The sequence below is a fragment of the Embiotoca jacksoni genome, unplaced genomic scaffold (assembly GCF_022577435.1).
Source record: "Embiotoca jacksoni isolate LCO1_2020_lvr unplaced genomic scaffold, fEmbJac1.0.p SCAF_14, whole genome shotgun sequence".
Taxonomy (NCBI): Eukaryota; Metazoa; Chordata; class Actinopteri; family Embiotocidae; genus Embiotoca; species Embiotoca jacksoni.
Genome location: NW_027185274.1, coordinates 5,883,505 through 5,900,904, shown reverse-complemented (window position 1 = coordinate 5,900,904; position 17,400 = coordinate 5,883,505). Strand labels below are relative to the sequence as shown.

The 17,400-nt window shown below is 43.3% G+C and overlaps 1 protein-coding gene across 1 annotated transcript; it reads left to right on the top strand.

The window, feature by feature from the left end:
* Positions 1 to 1,874: 1,874 nt before the first annotated feature.
* vmn2r1 (vomeronasal 2, receptor 1) lies at positions 1,875 to 7,846 on the top strand. Its single transcript, XM_069147284.1, is given in 15 exon segments — positions 1,875 to 2,035; positions 2,544 to 2,835; positions 2,921 to 3,163; positions 3,289 to 3,480; positions 3,638 to 3,763; positions 3,985 to 4,050; positions 4,052 to 4,143; positions 4,500 to 4,620; positions 4,697 to 4,924; positions 5,031 to 5,154; positions 5,902 to 6,062; positions 6,168 to 6,363; positions 6,497 to 6,735; positions 6,927 to 7,126; positions 7,525 to 7,846. Coding segments are annotated over 15 exon segments (2,679 nt in total). The 5' UTR covers positions 1,875 to 1,958.
* The last annotated feature ends 9,554 nt before the right edge of the window (positions 7,847 to 17,400 follow it).

Here is a 17,400-nt window from a genome sequence, read left to right as displayed (position 1 = left end):
TAATTTTTTTTTTTTTTTTTTTTTAATCTTGCATAGTTTTTGAAGAGTTTTGCCTCAAATCCTCCCCGAGCTAAAAAGTTTGACAAAAAACACACTTGTTAATAATATACAGCCAAACCATAAATAAATATTGACCCACTACAATGGAAAGGCTGCAAATTACAGTTAATTGGCAGGAAATCTGATACTCCTTTTGAGAAATAATCAATTTCAGGAGTTACCTGGTAGCCAAGTGGTCACAGTCCATACCAGCAGTAAGTCCCTGGTTTGTTGATCCTGTTGATCTACTTTTTTATTGCCCAATAAAAGCATTAAAAGACCCAAAAGGTTAATAGTTGACTCAAAGGAGCTGTCATAAAACTATAATGCAGGTCAAAGTAGATGGTTTTTTTTGTTGCCTCCTTAAATATTCAAATGCAAGTAATTTTTTTTTAATTTTTTTTTTATAACCAAATGATAAATACGGAGTTGAAATAATTTTACCTACTTGCTTTCAGCCTTACATGTTTTTTTTTGTTTTTGTTTTTTCCTCCATGAAACTTGAAGTCTCTGAGCTTTTAAAAATCTTCAATTTAGTAACATTCTTATATTTTTTAAATAGACAAGTGAAATAGGAAAAACAAAATCAACTGAAAAACGACTTGCTGCAGTGCGTGTTTGTCGGGATGCCTCTTTTTCCATGTAACTGCCTCCTTAAAAGTCTCTGCACAGAGCTGACCTTTGAAATGAGAGGTTTTGTGAGTACATTATTTATTCCTTGCAAAAGTCATCAGTATCACTAAGATGTCTGCCTCAGACAAATCACAAGGGTTTCAATCACACGCACTCACTCACATACACACCCCAAAGGTGGTTTCTTATCGATAGAAACTATACATGCAGTACATCTAAATGTCTCCTTCCTTTTTACGATTCCTGCTCTGAGAACTTTAATGTAATTTATTTATTTATTTATTGGTGACTTACAAGTGCTGTAAACTGCCATTTTGTTGAAATAAAGTGTATAGTGTAATTTGGTTTGATTAGGAGCTTATTTGTGTGCAGTCTGCCCTTGTTGCCCAGCAGGTCTCCGTCCTCTGTGTGTGTGTGTGTGTGTGTGTGTGTGTGTGTGGGAGGGGGAGAGGAGGGGGTCAGGTGTGTGTTGCTCCCCTCTGACTGAGAGAGACAAGAGCAGACACGTTCAGTCACCCATCAACACACTGCAAGCTCACACTCAAGGGACCCGGGACGATCTTGGAACAGTTGCTGTGCTGTAATATGGTGTAAAGACTGTACAAGTCACCACATGCAGCTGCCAATTAACTACCGGCCTGTGGCAGTTTGCCTGCAGTGCAGACTAATGAAGTGATTGGTATTTACAGGAGGAACAAGAGAGAGAGAAATGAAATGATGGGATGTTTTTTCTTTCTTTCTTTTTCTTTGAGGTAAAAGTGTCTTTGAGGTGAAAGTGTGTGTTTGTGCATGTTTTGGTGGTCCAGGGTCCAGTTTGAGTTCATGAGACTCAATTAGTGTCACACCTGTTGAAGCACACTTTATTTTACGCGCCATCAATGATAGATAACACTTCATTATTTATTCAAAGTGAAGATGTCCTCCTTGTCTTTGTTTCATATTGAATAAAGATGACAACCAGCCAGTCACTGCTGTAACCTCGGATCCTTCTCTTCACTTTTGCCCTGTTGAGTCTGTTTTCACTGTGCAGCACTTCTCCCTCGAGAGCAGATGAAGACACCTGTCACACTTTGCTGCTTCCCTTTGCTGTCTAATGTAGAGAGAGCTCTCCCAGCGCCTCTCAGCGTTCACATAGCATGGAATTCAGACGCTTTTTGCTCAGATTATGCGCCTTTTTCTGCGCTCACAGGTCTCTCTCAGCGGCAGAGTCCACCTGCAAGCTGAAGGCCAAGTTCCAGCTGAGTGGCTACAAGGACGTGGTAAAGAAGAAGGTTGTTATCGGGGGGATGTTTCCTGTTCATAGCCGGATTGCTTCCAGTGATGGCAACACTTCAAGGGTGCCTGTGTCCTCGGGATGTGAGGGGTGAGTTAAGACATCACGTTCATGTGTCTTTTTCACTGTTGTGACTGTGCTGTCTTAGACTATCTCAACTTGTCCTTAAACTATATTAAACTAATCAAAGGTAATCTTGTGGGTCTATCATTGTTTAATATTCATTATTTTAGAGATAGATTATTTTACTGGAGTGGCATAATTCCATGTTTCGACCACACAGTATTCATGAGAGCTCTTAACCTCACTTTTACTACAGAAATCAAGACAGAGCTCCTCTGGGGCCAATTAGCAACAGTAGGTCATATTATTATGAAGAGAAGCCTTTACATTGTTCTACGCAACAATAATCAGCAAGTCTGTGAGCTGCTAATATAGGCAATAACACCAAAAGACTAAAATCTGTTTTAATTCTGCATATATACTAAATGTGGATCTGAGTCCCTTAAATTAATTTTCTTTTTAAGTTGGACACGGCAGAGTAAAACTGATGTCTAGCAATGTGCTGAATCTTCTTCACTGCCCCATCATCTTCCAGATTTAACTTCCGTACCTTCCGCTGGACTCAGACCATGCTGTTTGCAATCAATGAAATCAATGGGAGGAACGACTTGCTGCCCAACACCGACCTGGGCTACGTCATCTACGACTCCTGCTTCACCATCTCCAAGGCGGTGGAGGGCACCCTGACCTACCTGACGGGCCAAGACGAAGCTGTGCCCAACTACCGCTGCGGCACCGGGGCTCCTCTGGCTTCTCTGGTGGGCGCCGGGGGCTCTGATCTGTCCATTGCCACTGCCAGGATACTGGGACTTTATCACTTTCCACAGGTGGCGTCAGTGATGAGTGCTGTAAAGGTAGATAAAGACAAGGAAAATGAGTCACAGACAGACATCTTCTTCCTCTCATCTTCAGGTCAGCTATTCTTCGACATGCTCGGCCCTGAAAAGTAAGTTCCAGTTCCCCACTTTCTTGAGGACCATTCCCAACGACGATCACCAGTCCACAGCCATGGCCCAGATGGTGCTTCACTTCGGCTGGACCTGGGTGGGTACCATCGCTGCTGATGATGACTATGGGAAGTACGGCATCAAAGGCTTCAAGGAGCAGGTAGAGGAAGCTGGTGTCTGCATCTCCTTCTCTGAGGTGCTGCCCAAGGTAAACAGTTTTCGCCCAATATTGCCAGTCAGTAGTTCACCATCCCATCAATTAATCTGATCAATACGATGTTATATGTGTTGTCTAGAGATATATTATAATCCATTCCTGTGTATAAACTTTAGGTGAGCTCCCCAGAGGCCATCCAACGTATTGTTCAAACTGTAGTCGAATCCACAGCCAAGATCATTGTAGTCTTCTCATCCGACGTGGACCTGAGTCCTCTCATCGCTGAGCTGCTCCAACACAATGTGACCAATCGCACCTGGATCGCCAGCGAGGCCTGGGTCACCTCCGCTCTCATCAACCACCCTGGGGTGAGCGCTCGGTCCAGTGATAACCAAAGAGTGAAAGCTCACTGATCGATTGGCTTATGTTTAATGGAACAGAAATCAAGGGGCTCACACTGGTTCAGAACAAAGGTTCTACATCCCAACACGAGCTGAGGTCGACAATGTGCTTGTTTTTATCCAGGTGAGCTCGGTCTTGTCTGGTACCTTGGGTTTTGGGGTGAAGAGGGCTGACATCCCTGGTCTTCAGCGCCATCTACTGGATCTGGACCCCTATGATGATGGGCTCACTGAAGAGTTCTGGGAGACGGTGTGTTATTTTTACGGCTGTCTGATTAACCTGAGGAACTTGATAGTGATGAGTTAGAGACTATTGATTACAGGCAGTTATCACACCTTGGCTTGCTCTGACAACTGCTGCAACAATTCACCAAAGAACTTTTAATGTTGGATGTTTGTCAATTAAAAAGTTACATAAGTGTCACATAAATCTAAATAATGCTAATTTTGTGACCTCAATTCTGTTTGTAGTTGTTTAACTGCACGTTCTCTGACAAAGCGCGGTGGCTGAACAGCACACTACCCAGAGCAGCGAGGGGGGGTACCGGGTGGGCTGTGTACAGGGACTGAGTCTCTGGCACAGCTCAATAACACCTACTCGGACATCTCCCAGTTACGAATCACTTACAGGTCAGTTTAACTGTATGCTGCTACAACTATAACCTCTTCAGCCTGCAGCATATCACTGATTTACCTTTGTTTAAGGGACAGTTGGCCACAGATACCTAAAGTTAATTTACATGCCGAGAATTGGAAATCAATCAATCTGCTGCACAGAGTATTAATACATTTGTGTGCAGTACCTCAGCGGCATCGTGTCCCTGTCCTGGTTGGATAATTCACTGAATACACTGTAAACTCTTTCTGCTGTAGAAAGTAGCTGCAGATAACCAAGATACTATTTCTAAGAAGACACCCTTCACCTCCATTTGGTTTTAGCAGAATTTGTGAGATGCTGATGATCATGATGAAAGTGTCTCCCACAGTGTGTACAAAGCAGTGTATGCTGTGGCCCACGCCTTGCACAACCTGGAGCACTGCGAAAGGGGAAAGGGCCCGTTCATTGGGAACAGCTGTGCTGACATCACTGACTTTGAGCCGTGGCAGGTGAGCATGTTTGAGTGTGTGCAGCCATTTGTACATGAATTTGTATGAATTAAATCTCCATCTGTGTCTCCCTTAGCTCATGTACTACCTGAAGAATGTGCGTTTCAAAGTGCCAAACACGGAGGAGGAGATCTACTTCGATGATGGGGATGTAGAGGGCTTCTATGACATCATTAACTGGCAGGTCAATAGTAATGGGGAGATCTCTTATGTCACCGTGGGACGCTACAACGGCTCTGCGGTCCCAGAGGACAGAATGAACATAAATCATCACTCCATTGTGTGGAACAATGAAATGCTGAAGGTCAGTAGCATATGGATCAAGCTGGCAGATAACAACATGCTCTTTCACGTCACGATTAGTTGGCTCACATATGTGCCCAAACGTAAGTTCTTTGTGCTTTTGAAAGCCTCCCAGGTCAGTGTGCAGCGAGAACTGTCAGCCGGGCACCAGGAAGGGGATCCGGCAGGGAGAGCCAGTCTGCTGCTTCGACTGTATCCCGTGTGCTGACGGAGAGATCAGCAACACAACTAGTCAGTATACCACTGTCCAATCACACCTTCAATATATCAGAAAATATTCCTGAAGAATTTGAACTGCAGCAGAAAAATTTAATTTTAGTAAATGCTTTCGACCTTCTAGAAGGAAAAATACAGCTGTTTTAATACCCCTTGATGGTTTGGCTTTGTTAAATGTTTCTGCACCAAGACCCCCTACGTTGTTTGAAGTACCACTGTCCAGGCTCAAGACTGAAAGGGTCATGCTTTTACTATTTTAACTCCAAAACAGCCAAAACAAACCTTTTGGAACAGTATCAGATCAACTGAGTTGGTGCCAGATTTTAAAAATGCTTTTAAATTTCCAGTGGTTTAATGTTCTTTTTATTAAACCTTTATCCCTATTTGCCTTTTTATGTGCATCACTGAAGATATTCTGCAAAACAGAACAAAAAAATGAATTGTCCACTCTCATAAAATATGTCCAAATGAAACAGTTTAAGAACTGGATCAATAAGTACCAAACTTGAGCTGATAAATCCTGTCCTGTTTTAGAGGAAAATTGCATCTGTGGCCCTCTTACAGTATGAAAAGGTTGAGTAATGAATTAATACAAATAAAAGCAAACAACATTTGCAAATACACCAAACTGTCCTACATGTTTATTAATGTCAGCTGCTGGTGTCAGCATAAAAACCGAGAAAGATCATAGTTTGTGAAGCAGACTCATCCGCATTATCCTGAAGATAAACACGACCCCTCCTCCCTCCCTCTCTTTTACAGACGCCCGGGAGTGTATCCTCTGTAGTGGAGATTACTGGTCCAATGATGCTAATGATGCCTGTGTGCCGAAAATCATTGAGTTTCTGGCCTTTGGAGAACCACTGGGAATAACTCTCATCGTCATCTCTGCCTTTGGAGCGTTAGTTACCATCGGTGTCGGGGTGAGAGTCATAGAAACATAAAAACATAGCTCCTAGTAGATCTGTGGTTGAGGAGCGTTAGGAAAAGGTCAAATGCTGTTTTTTTTTTACTTCTCTTTTTTCCAGGTGGTGTTTATTGTGCACATTGGCACCCCGCTGGTGAAAGCCAATGATGCTCTGTTGAGTTTCTCGCTGCTCTTGTCGCTGGTGGTGACCTTCCTCTGTGCCATCGTCTTCCTCGGAGAGCCGCAGCACTGGAGCTGCATGACCAGCCAAGTAGCTTTGGCTCTGGGCTTCGCTCTCTGCCTTTCTTCCATCATGGGTGGGTCACCAGTGGAAGTTAATTTACCCCGTTTTCAACTTACTTCACCCTTTCAGGTGTCTCGGTCTTGACAGCAGTATTCTGCAAGGGTAAAAACAACCTCTTCTGTCTCGTTGATCTCTCTCTGCTTCAGGTAAGGCAGCAGTGTTAATGCTGAGAGCCCAGGCCCTGAAAACAGCCAGAACCCGAGCCAGAGCAGCTGCCAAAGCTGCAAAAGCAGCAGTGGAAGCAGCAGCGGACAGTGGCCGCCCTGATGTCATCATAACCAACACAAATAACATCAATGACGCCAACACCTGTGCTAATCCTGAAGTTGACTATCTCACCTGTGCCCACCAGAGGGCAATAGCTGCAGTGGCAACATTAATACAGGTAAATACAGGTTAGAAAAGAGAAAAGAAAAGAAACCAGTACATTTGATCAGGACTGGGGTAAAAACTTAACATGTAAGTACATATCTAGCCATTAAATTAGACGTCCCTGACCACGACATCTAAATGTTGGTAACACCAGATGATAATCCAGTAAAAATATTGACATGACATGATCCCCCTTCTACCCAGGTTATAGCGTGCACGGTGTGGCTCATCATCCTCCCTCCACACCCGGTCAAGAACACCTCTGCTCAGAATATTAAGATAATTCTCGAGTGTGACGAAGGCTCTGTGGTCTTCATCTGTTGCATCTTTGGTTACGACATCCTGCTGGCTCTGATGGCCTTCATCTTTGCCTTCATAGCCCGCAAACTGGAGGACCACTTCAGGTGGGTGACACAAAGTTTCCAGGTAAAACTGATAAGCAGTGAGGGAACAGTTATATCACTATCCTACAACCACCGGCTCCTTGGCATCAACACAATTAAATGATACCCTGTTGAATATATCCCAATTGTTTTGCAACGCATACCCTATGTTTAGAGTTAAGCATAGAATATAATGTAAAACTCGTTCGCAGTAAAATTGTGAGGTGATTAAACACCGTTGTTTAAATTTCTTCATATTCTGTGTGCAGATATAAACAAGAAAATATACAAACTTTGCTGGTACCAACACAAAAAACACTGATATTAAAGTACCAATAAGAATAGTCCATTTCTTAATGTTCTTCTTTTAAAATTTAGAGCCATAATGTTTTTTTTAATTTTTTTTATTTATCTCTCAGTGAGGCCAAATCTGTGACCTTCGGCATGCTGGTCTTCTTCATCGTGTGGATCTCCTTCGTCCCGGCGTACCTCAGCACGCGTGGAAAGTTCATGGTAGCTGTCCAGATTTTTGCCATCTTGGCCTCCAGCTTCGGCATGCTGACCTGCATCTTCCTGCCCAAGTGCTACGTGCTGTTGGTTAAACCTGAACGCAACACGGAGGAGATGATGAGGCCCCGGGCAAGACCCCGGGACGGGACCTGGACTGGGACCTCAGCCTCTCTCGCTACAGCTGCTACTGAGGTCAATGCTACGATTGCATCCACCGCCATTGATGATTAGAGGAGAAATAATATTAACTTGAGCCGCAAATATCTTTGAACAACTGATCCAGATTATAGGATTCCATGTCCTGTTATTCATCATCATCATATTTTGGTCTATAATTAACAGACTAATTATATCACACTGAAATATTTATGTTTATATTGAGTGTGTGTGTGTGTGTGTGTACCTTTACACGCAGTCAGGATAAGTTTAATAAGCAATATCCACGAGGAAAGAAAAACTACCTCAGCAATTACTAAATATCTCAAAAGGGCACTTTCAACAAAATTTCAGATAATAAAGTTGACGTACGCAGGGACTATTTAAACACAAATTCTTTGAGAATGATATGATGTCTGTAAGTCCTGCTCAAACATATTTAAAGAAGTTCAGAAGCTTACTGCCAGTGCTATTGTTGTTCAATTGTGGTAGTGGAATTAAAAGCTTTCGTTTACTTCCGATATGTTACTGCTGCACCTCTAGTTGCAGATCAATTAAATATGACTGGTTTTTAAAATTACATGCATTTACAGTAGTTAATGCCGTTCCAATATATATATAATGTTTACACTGTAAACTTAACTTCCTATTACAATAACAACCTGTGGCTTTGATATAAATTTGTGTAACTCTGTTAGTACAATCAATTTCCCAATATTATAATAAATATCATTTTCAGTCACTCTAATGTGTGTTTTTCTTGTTAAAGTAATAAATGATCTCGAGGAAGATGACCGACCACTATTGATCACATTAACAGAGTGGGAAACATTTGTGGCACTTTTTAGGTAAAGCTGTCTGTGCATCACTAATATTTTTAACAACAGATATTTTTTAAATAAACAATGATTCAAAATGCAAAAGGGATTACTCAGTGACAAACCCACAGGAAATTATCCTCTCATTGTCTCTCACAGCGCTGGTGTTTTTATTTATTTATTTTTTTTAGCGTCTTTCAGCTCGCTGTTTTGGTGGCGTTGAATAGACGCCACGTGACGTGTAAACAGTCGCGTGTGGGGCGCCACAAGTGAGCGTCAAGTCTGCGGCGAATTGAACTGCGTTTGATGACACAAGTAGGGCGCACTAAAGCACTGAAGTCTTCCACTCAAACTTATTATGAACCAAACCCTCATGTTTACCAAGTTTTCCCTGCTGCCAGCGGCCCTTCCGGACAAACGAATGAAAACGTAAGGTCGGAGCAGGAGCACGCGACTTGCTCGTGCGCGTAGCCGTGGTCAGTGCGCGGGGAATTAAAAACCACCTGGCTGCCCGCAGAGAGGAGGACTCGTTGATAACAAGAAGGTGTCTCTGAAGTCTGCGAGGTGCAAGGTACAAGTCACCGGTAAGTTGTTTCATATCATTTTTTGGTTTTTTTTATTTAGGTTTATAGATTCGTGGTTATCTGGCGTTTGTTTTAAAAAAAACAAAAAAAAACAACAACAAAACAGCAGTTTGCTTGTGTTGCAGACTGCCTTGCCTGCTTGGTTATTGTGGTAACATCAGGTGACATATTGCTTGCATGCTTTTTTTTTTTTTTTAAATTTGACAAGTGTGGGTTAATTGTGTAGGTTGTGCTGCCGTGTGATTGTCTCGGGCAAACCGTCACGCACGTCAAAACTGTGCATTTTGCCTTCTATCCTTCTTTGTTCGGCCTACTTCACTTGTCTATTCTTTAGCTGACCGAAGTCAGAGCAAATTACTGGTGAAACCCATGAGCCAACCACGGTCCTGAAATATTAGGCGTTAGCTGCTTAAATATACGCAGTTTAACGATAAATCCACGGCTCCGTCAAAGGTGCAGAAATGGCACGCATCAATTGTGACGTGCATTTCTCAAGAGGTTTGCATGTTTTGTCACGGTAAGGGCCTCCTGGCATCTGCAGCCTTTTATGGGACGTAGACCTCCTTCGACAGGGTCATCCGCCCCTCTGCAATGAGCCCGATACGTGGAAACAAAACACAATAACAATGGCGTAAGTGTTTATGGAGACCAATGGAACAACATTACGGCAAGACCAGCGGTCCTGGTCAGTATATTCATTCTGTGAATTAATCTGGCAGAGCTAATTCGGAGGCCTCAGCAGTTAGATTTCTGCTAAAGCCCATTTCTGCCGGACATTGAAGGTCAGTAACTCCGAGTTACACTGCTGCTCCGGTGCAAAAGAAAACAGTCTTGTATTTCTCCGTTGTGAAAATCACATCCGAGGTGCACCAGGTAGAGCGAGATCCCGGACATCTTTCAGATGGCTGAAGCAGCCCAGCAGAGGGAGCCAGAGGAGGTTGATTTAATGCCTCTCTGCTGATGTGGTTGGCTGCTCCAACCCTCTCCAGACTATATAGTTCCTTGTTGGATGGGTGGATGTTGATGTCATTGCAGAAAAATATAGAGTAAATACATCACCGTCAGGAAAGATTGATTAAAGGCTTTAGAAAATGTGATGCTCCCTGAAAGTTTGTATTTTTTTTTATTTTTTTTGGACAAACTTTTATGAGTCGAGAGAAATGAATTGCGCTGGAATCCGTGTGACGGATGTCTCGGTGTTGAAAAGATGATAAGATTAGAGGAAGCGGCTCTTTAAACGCTAACAAGCCGGAGAGATTCAGGATATCAAACTGTGTGTGTGCGCGTGGCTTTGCTCGCCGTCTCGTAAATCACGGGCTTTGTGTAGCAAAAAAAAAAAAAAGAAAAGGAAAAAGTGAAGGGATATTTTGTGCTGTTTCGTGCATCTCTCATCATCTAATTTTTCCCTTCTCCCTTTCCCACTAATGAGCCTGTGTATTGTGTGTATGGTCAGTGTGTGTGCTCTCACTCAGGAGCATGTGACTTTCCAGGAATCTGTGAACTGTGTCCAATCAGAGCTATCACTGTGGACGGTAATACATCCTCCTGGTGACAGAGCGGTCAGGGAATGTGTTTATAATTTATTGTCAGCTGACCAGAGTGGACTGGAACACTGGTGCTAAATTGAGACAAAATGTGCACATGTGCATTAACACGCATTATATATATATGTGTGTGTGTGTGTGTTGTTATTTTACTTTGCATGTGTGTGACCAAGCATGTACTGATGCAAACATGCAGCAGTCATTTTCAGTCAATGCTGTATTTGATCAGTTTGCAAACTCAGGCTGTGATCCCATTTGAATAACCTGTGTTTTAACAGATGTTCCTTTCATGACATACGTCTGTTTTAGATAAGAAGATGTAACCGTGTCTATTTTCAACTGAGTGTTTATAGAAAGCATCACGTGTGTCTCCCTCATCAGCAACCATAACACCTACTGGGACTTGTTTCCCCACCTTCTAAATTAGCCTGAGCTGTCTCCAGACAAGTTTAGTGATGAACTTTGTAGGAGCAGTGTGTAGGACCTAGTGACATCCAGTGGTGAGGTTGTATATCGCAGCCAGCTGAACTACCCTCACCTCCCTTTTGCATGCATGAGAGAATCTACAGTGGCTCTACAGAGGACCTTTTGAGTTTTCCCTCTAGCCGGTGTTTGGTTTGTCCTTTCTGGGCTTCTGTAGAAACATGGCAGTGCAACATGGAAGACGTCCAAATGTAGATACGAAGGGCTCATTAAAGTAACAAAAACACACAACAGTTCTCAGTGTCAGGTGATTATATACTAATGAAGATATATCAACATTACATTGAATTTCTGCCAATAGAACCACCTAAATCCTACACACTGGACCTTTAAAAAGTTGTTATCCATAGTTTACGGAGGAGGACTTTGCATCTTGCCTTTCCCGTCTTCTGTCTCACTATGATTGATAAAGAACTAAGTGAGTGTGACACAACTCAAATGAGCCGTAGAGCTGCTGTCATTTACTTCTTTTCTAAATGACCAGCCGGCTCAGATCAGCGAGGTGAACTGTGTTTGCTGAGAGCTGTTGACGGTCTGCTAATGAAGATTTGATCAACTTTTGATCTCTGGAAGCAGAAACTCTCAAGGGATGCGGAGAGGTTCTCTAACCCTGAAGAGGGGATTGTCCTGGTCTTGTGACGAGTCACTGTAGTGTGTGTGTGTGTTTGTTGTATAGATGTGCTCACAAAAGTGTTAAAGCATCCTTTCCAGACTGAAAGAAAATGAACATATGCAACACGTGGACAGTTTTCCTGTGCGATCTCGGACACGTTTCACATTCACGTGTATTAAACGGAAAAGAACTGCTGAGAGTGTCTTCGGTATTTGGTCCCCACCAGCCTCCAGAGCAGAATCAGTGCTTCTTGGATCAGATTTGACTCTTCTGATGAGATGAAAAGTGTTTTCGAAAGATATTTCCACATTTGGTGTTTACACAACAGAAGATGAAACTGGGCACAGGTCTACAACGTTGCATGTGCGACGCTATTTTGTTCCGTCCTCTGCACTGCTTCATAGCCCACTGGCAGCGCTTGAGAAGTCTTGTACGCCAGATTGTGTTTCTGAGCCCACGCAGTGATTTCCACTCCTGGATCGTGTCTGTTTTTACTGCAGTATAGCCTGAGGGCTTGAAGATCAGGGTTTTCCAATATTGTTTTTCAGCCTTGTCCCCGGCTACGGAGATTTCTCCAGATTCTCAAAAGCTTTTAATGATATTATGTAGATGACAAAATCCCCTAATTCTTTGCGATTTTACGTTGAGGAACATTATTCTTAGATTGTTGCACTATTTTTTGCTGACGCAGTCTTTGACAGAGTGGTGATCTCCTCCTGACCCTCACTGCTGAGATGCTCTTTTTTTAATACCCAATCATGTTACTGAATTAGTTGTGCGATGTTCCACCGGGTGTTCGACGTGGATGCAGCGAAGTGATGTATGCGAACTGGACTCTGTGCAGAGGGTTTTTATTTTGAAAAATGATTGGATTCTCCGTGCCGTTGCTGCGTCTGACTTCCCGACTGGCTGACCGGCTGTGTGCAGCTTGACGTGGGTTCTGTCAAAAATAGACTAAGCGCGTATTTTCAACGGAAAGCGTCTTGTGGGACGCTTCTGAAACACGCTGTGGCGCGTTTGGTGGAATCACGAGCGTTTTCTAGCTCTGGTGGTGTCACAGTCGGTCCCGGTGGAGCCCACGTCTTTAAACGCCTTGGTTTCAGAATCTCCCACAGGAGTGCAAATGTTTTTTGATCTGTCGAATGTCAAGATCATACGCATGTCGGCACACTGTGGTTTATTGAAGGATGTGCATTTTTTTTTTTTTTTTTTTATTCAACTCATTTATTGTCTTTTTTTTTTTTTTTTTCTCTTTTCACCCGTAGTCAAATGAACAAACATAGAAAAATACATACAGCAACTTCCTTAAAAGGACCTAATGGAAAACATTCTTTCACCTGTTGTTTCTACTCACAGCTGATGTTCCACACAGTGGTGACACAGACAGGTTTCTGCAAACGGTAAACACCATTAAGGACCTCTCATCAGCCTCAGACCAGTCACTTAAGAATAGTTTCCAGTGGACATTTCATGATATTCTTCATGTGAAAATAATACCTGACACTTGGGGACTCAAGAGTGTAAAAGATAGTTTAAGCTCCTGATGAGCCAATCTGTGCCAGTGTGTGTGCAACAGAAGGCTTTATTTAGATTCTCAGTAGATTTTGGCTAATTTATAGTGATCATTCTATTTTTAATTTCTCCTGATACACATCTTGTTGTATTGTATAACAGTTCTGTAATATTTTGATTCGTATTCATCTGAGTTCAAAGAGATAAAAGGAAGATCGCAATATTTCTGTCGGTGCAAAGACGTCGAGTTTAAAGAGAGGTATAAACTGTCACTACTGTTTTTGTGCCGAGTGGGAAAAAAAAACAAAAAAAAAACACCTACGCTCAAAACATTTGAAAGTCTTTCAAAATAAATCCGTTTTTTGAGTTTTTCCATGTTGCAGAGATGAATGAATAACCTGACAGCAGCGACACACAGCTCCAACACAATGAAACGCAGAGATTTTCTTGGAGTTTACTGTGAGCTGTGGAGTTTTTTTGTTGTTTTTGCGGTGGAATGTCAAAGACCACAGGCAGGATGTTGTGAGATATACGAAACCACCTTTTTCACGCCTCACTTTGCAATGATCGAACATATCATCACTGATGCTTTGAACATTCTTCTTGTACTAATTTCTGGAAGAAGAAATGCGTGGCTCTTACACTTAGCAACTTCATCTAATGAGTTGTGAGTGAAAAAGGAGACCGACGGGAGGTGCAGAGGCTCAGATTTGCTCCTCCTAATTTAATGGTGGAAGGAGCAGCTGCTCTGCTTTGCTGCGTATAGTTTGGCGCTGGTGTGGTTGTGCATGCACATGTGTGTTTGCGTGTCTGGTCGTTTGGACTTTGTGATGCCACCAAGTTTCCCGCTCTCTCTCATCCTTTATCACCCTCTCACCATTCCTTCGCTGCCTCTGATCATAAACCCTCCCCCGGATCTGTAACTACCTTCTCCCACTCGTTCCCTCCAATTGTCTTTTCATAATGTGTTTTTGGACAAATTGTGGATGACAATATAACAGATTCCGCAAAAGATTCAGATCCAGCAAAAAAAAAACCTTTGTCGGTTTTTTATAATATCTCCACTTGCATACACTACGTGGGCCGTATGGAAGTAATCTTAGTTCATGAAGGATTAACCTTCCTCTCGTGTATTTATCCAAAACATGACCATATGAGAAAAATATGTATGAAAAATTTGATACAATAATGGACTTATTTAATAATTTAGTTCAACTGCACGATGCAACTTCACTGTCTTGACCTGTGAGTGGTTAACTGATGAAGACAAAGGCAGTTACCACATCAGGCAAACTGCCAGGGATAATTAGACTAATCGCACAGTATCTTATGCGCAGCTAGTACTCTCAATTCTTTCTCCTGAGTGTGTGTTTGCACAGCACACTGTATCAGTTTGCGTCTAAGCGGGGGTTCGGGATGAACGGACTTGAATGACGGATTTTGTTCTTGCTAGAATTTCCCTCTTAGGGACGACGATGACATTACAGAGAGGCCCGATAAGATACACGGTGTGAGACGAATCTTCTCAGGCAGCGACCTTGAAGTACAGCAGGTCATCCAGTCGAGGTGCTGTGTGCCGGCCCGTGGGAGCTCTGTTAAATATGCCAAATGCTGTTATATCCGCTCCCACTACCACGTTCATTACCTCCAATACCACCACTGCCACCACTGTTTCTACCACCACAACACATATTTAACACGTTTAATATGTAACATATCCGGTAATGCCGAACATTATTATTAAAGGAACATCTGAGTCTGGTCGGCAAAAGCTCTGCCAGGCGATACCTTTCTAATATTTTAAGATTTTTATCATACTAGGTGAAATATTTCTCTTTTGGGTGGTTATTATATTATGGCACAAGTGGTTTCTATCAGAGATCATCACTTTGACTGTACAACCTTGCAGAAAACTGCAAAATGACAAGCAAATTTCCAAAACAAATAAGCTGCTGACCACAGACGAGGGGCTGGCGCTCCATCCCTTCACACTGGACAGTCAGCACTGACCCTACCCTTTCCCCCCCAGGCCCCTCAGTAAGCTGCCAAGCTCCCATTACTCGGCTGAATAATTCAGGGCTGACACTCCATCACTGATCTATTCACTTGACCTCAGAGGACACCGGTCTCTTGGTGTCTGCTGAGATATCAGAAGGATCCCCTGCTTCAACCCAGGGGGGCCGTTTAATGGACGAGAACACTCACCCGTTAGGCGGTTTATTATCCAATGAACAGACCTAGCTTAATACAAATACATTAGTCTGTGGGGTACATGCTAAATACAAATGCTTCTTTTGTCTGCCTCTGTCTGAAATCAAGGCTCTATCTGAAGCTGGCTATAAGCTCATTGTTGTTCTTTGGTTTGGAGAACCAGCACCTCGCCAGCTTTCGCAATTCATTAACTCAATGTCAGGCCACAATCCTCGGTCTGTCTTTCTTTCTTTACTCACCTTCCTTCGCTTTTCAACCGACCGATCTTAAATGTCTGCGTGTGTTTGACTAAACTTGTGTTGAGTCAGGTGGTGAAAGGCCACGTCAGCCTCCCTGCTCTCCTGCAGTGCCTGACACGAATTAACATCTCATCAGCATACGATCTCTCTCCACCTCACAAACAGTAATTGAGCGAGTGCATCTCCTGGGTCCTTCCTCTCACCTTTAGTTAATACACTTTCCCTCTCCTCGCACAGGACTGCTTTGCTGTTTTGTGTCCTTCTCTCTGTTGCATTCAGGCAGGATCGTTTACATGTGGCTGTGCACAGACAAACAGAGGTAGGATTTAAAGTCCGCTTCGGAGTTTTCAGGAAGGAATCTAAAAAGGCTCCTTGTTGTCCTCAATGTGCAACGTTCAAATGTACACCAAAACCAAAAGGAAACACGAGACCTCACTTATTCCTGTATGTAAATTTGCAAGTACACGCACGTGCACACTTACAAATCTTATACTTATTGTACTACTTCTCACGTAACACCCCCAAATTTATAACGTAACACTCCGATAACAAGAGGACACCTACAATTCTACAAATATGTAACGTATTGTGTGTCTGTGCAGTTCACGTTTGCTCATCGTTACGCCTCACGGGAGGTGTACAGTTCTGTCGTTTGCGGGCTGGTGTGGGAGAAAAACGAAGAATGGTGTTAAGACCGCGAGACTCTGAAGTGATCCGGGAGGTGTGTAAATTTAGAGCTGTCGCTGGTACCCAACCTGAGGATAAAAAGACTGTGTTTGCACCTCTGTACATGTGGTGTGTGTTAATGTTTGTTAATCGCTCCGCCTCAAACAGTTTGCACTATGTTTATTGCCTAAATCCACGTTCAAGAGAAGAGAGCTTTCTATTTTACAAGTTCTTTGTCGATGCATTGTGTGCTTGAGTTCGTGTACATGCAGCAGTTTATATCTATTTATCTTTTTATATGCATGTCTTTTACCCTGATTTAGTGCTTGGGTGTAGTGTGCACAGCTATCATCTAAGCAGGGTGTGTGTGTGTGTGTGCGCGTGTGTGAGTGTGTATGCGTTGTCGACACCCTGGCATGTTTGGCTCCCTCCTTTTAGGCCAGGGCAGGCTGTGACGAGACAAGGAAACCAGGATCTTGTTTCAGGCTGGATGAGGCTATAAGAGAGCAGAGAGCACACTGCACGGACAGAAAGACAGACGGTCAGAAAGGGGAGAAAAAGAACCCAGTTCAAGCTGATTAGGAAAAACTACTTGAGAAGAAAAAAAAACGAGAGAATCGTAAAAGAGAGTAGAGAGAGGGGTGCCAAAGACACGCAGGACAGTCAGAGAAAGATTCATGTCCTCGGGCAGCTTGTTTTGTGCAAAGGCTGGAGTGATCGGTCATCCTAAAAAAAGGGGGTGAAGGATTTGGGACCACTTGGAAGCCTAAAGCTCTTCCTCTTCAACTTGATCCCCAAACTCTGCCCTTGAGGGGAGGGGGCACCCTCTGGGGCCATGCTAGCCGCCCGCAGCAGCGGAGGGGGCGTCGGGGGGCCCGGCGGACACCAGCCGCCCCACCTGCTCCGAAAACACTCGGTGGCCTCGCTTAGTGGGACGAGAGCCCACCGCAGCAACTCCC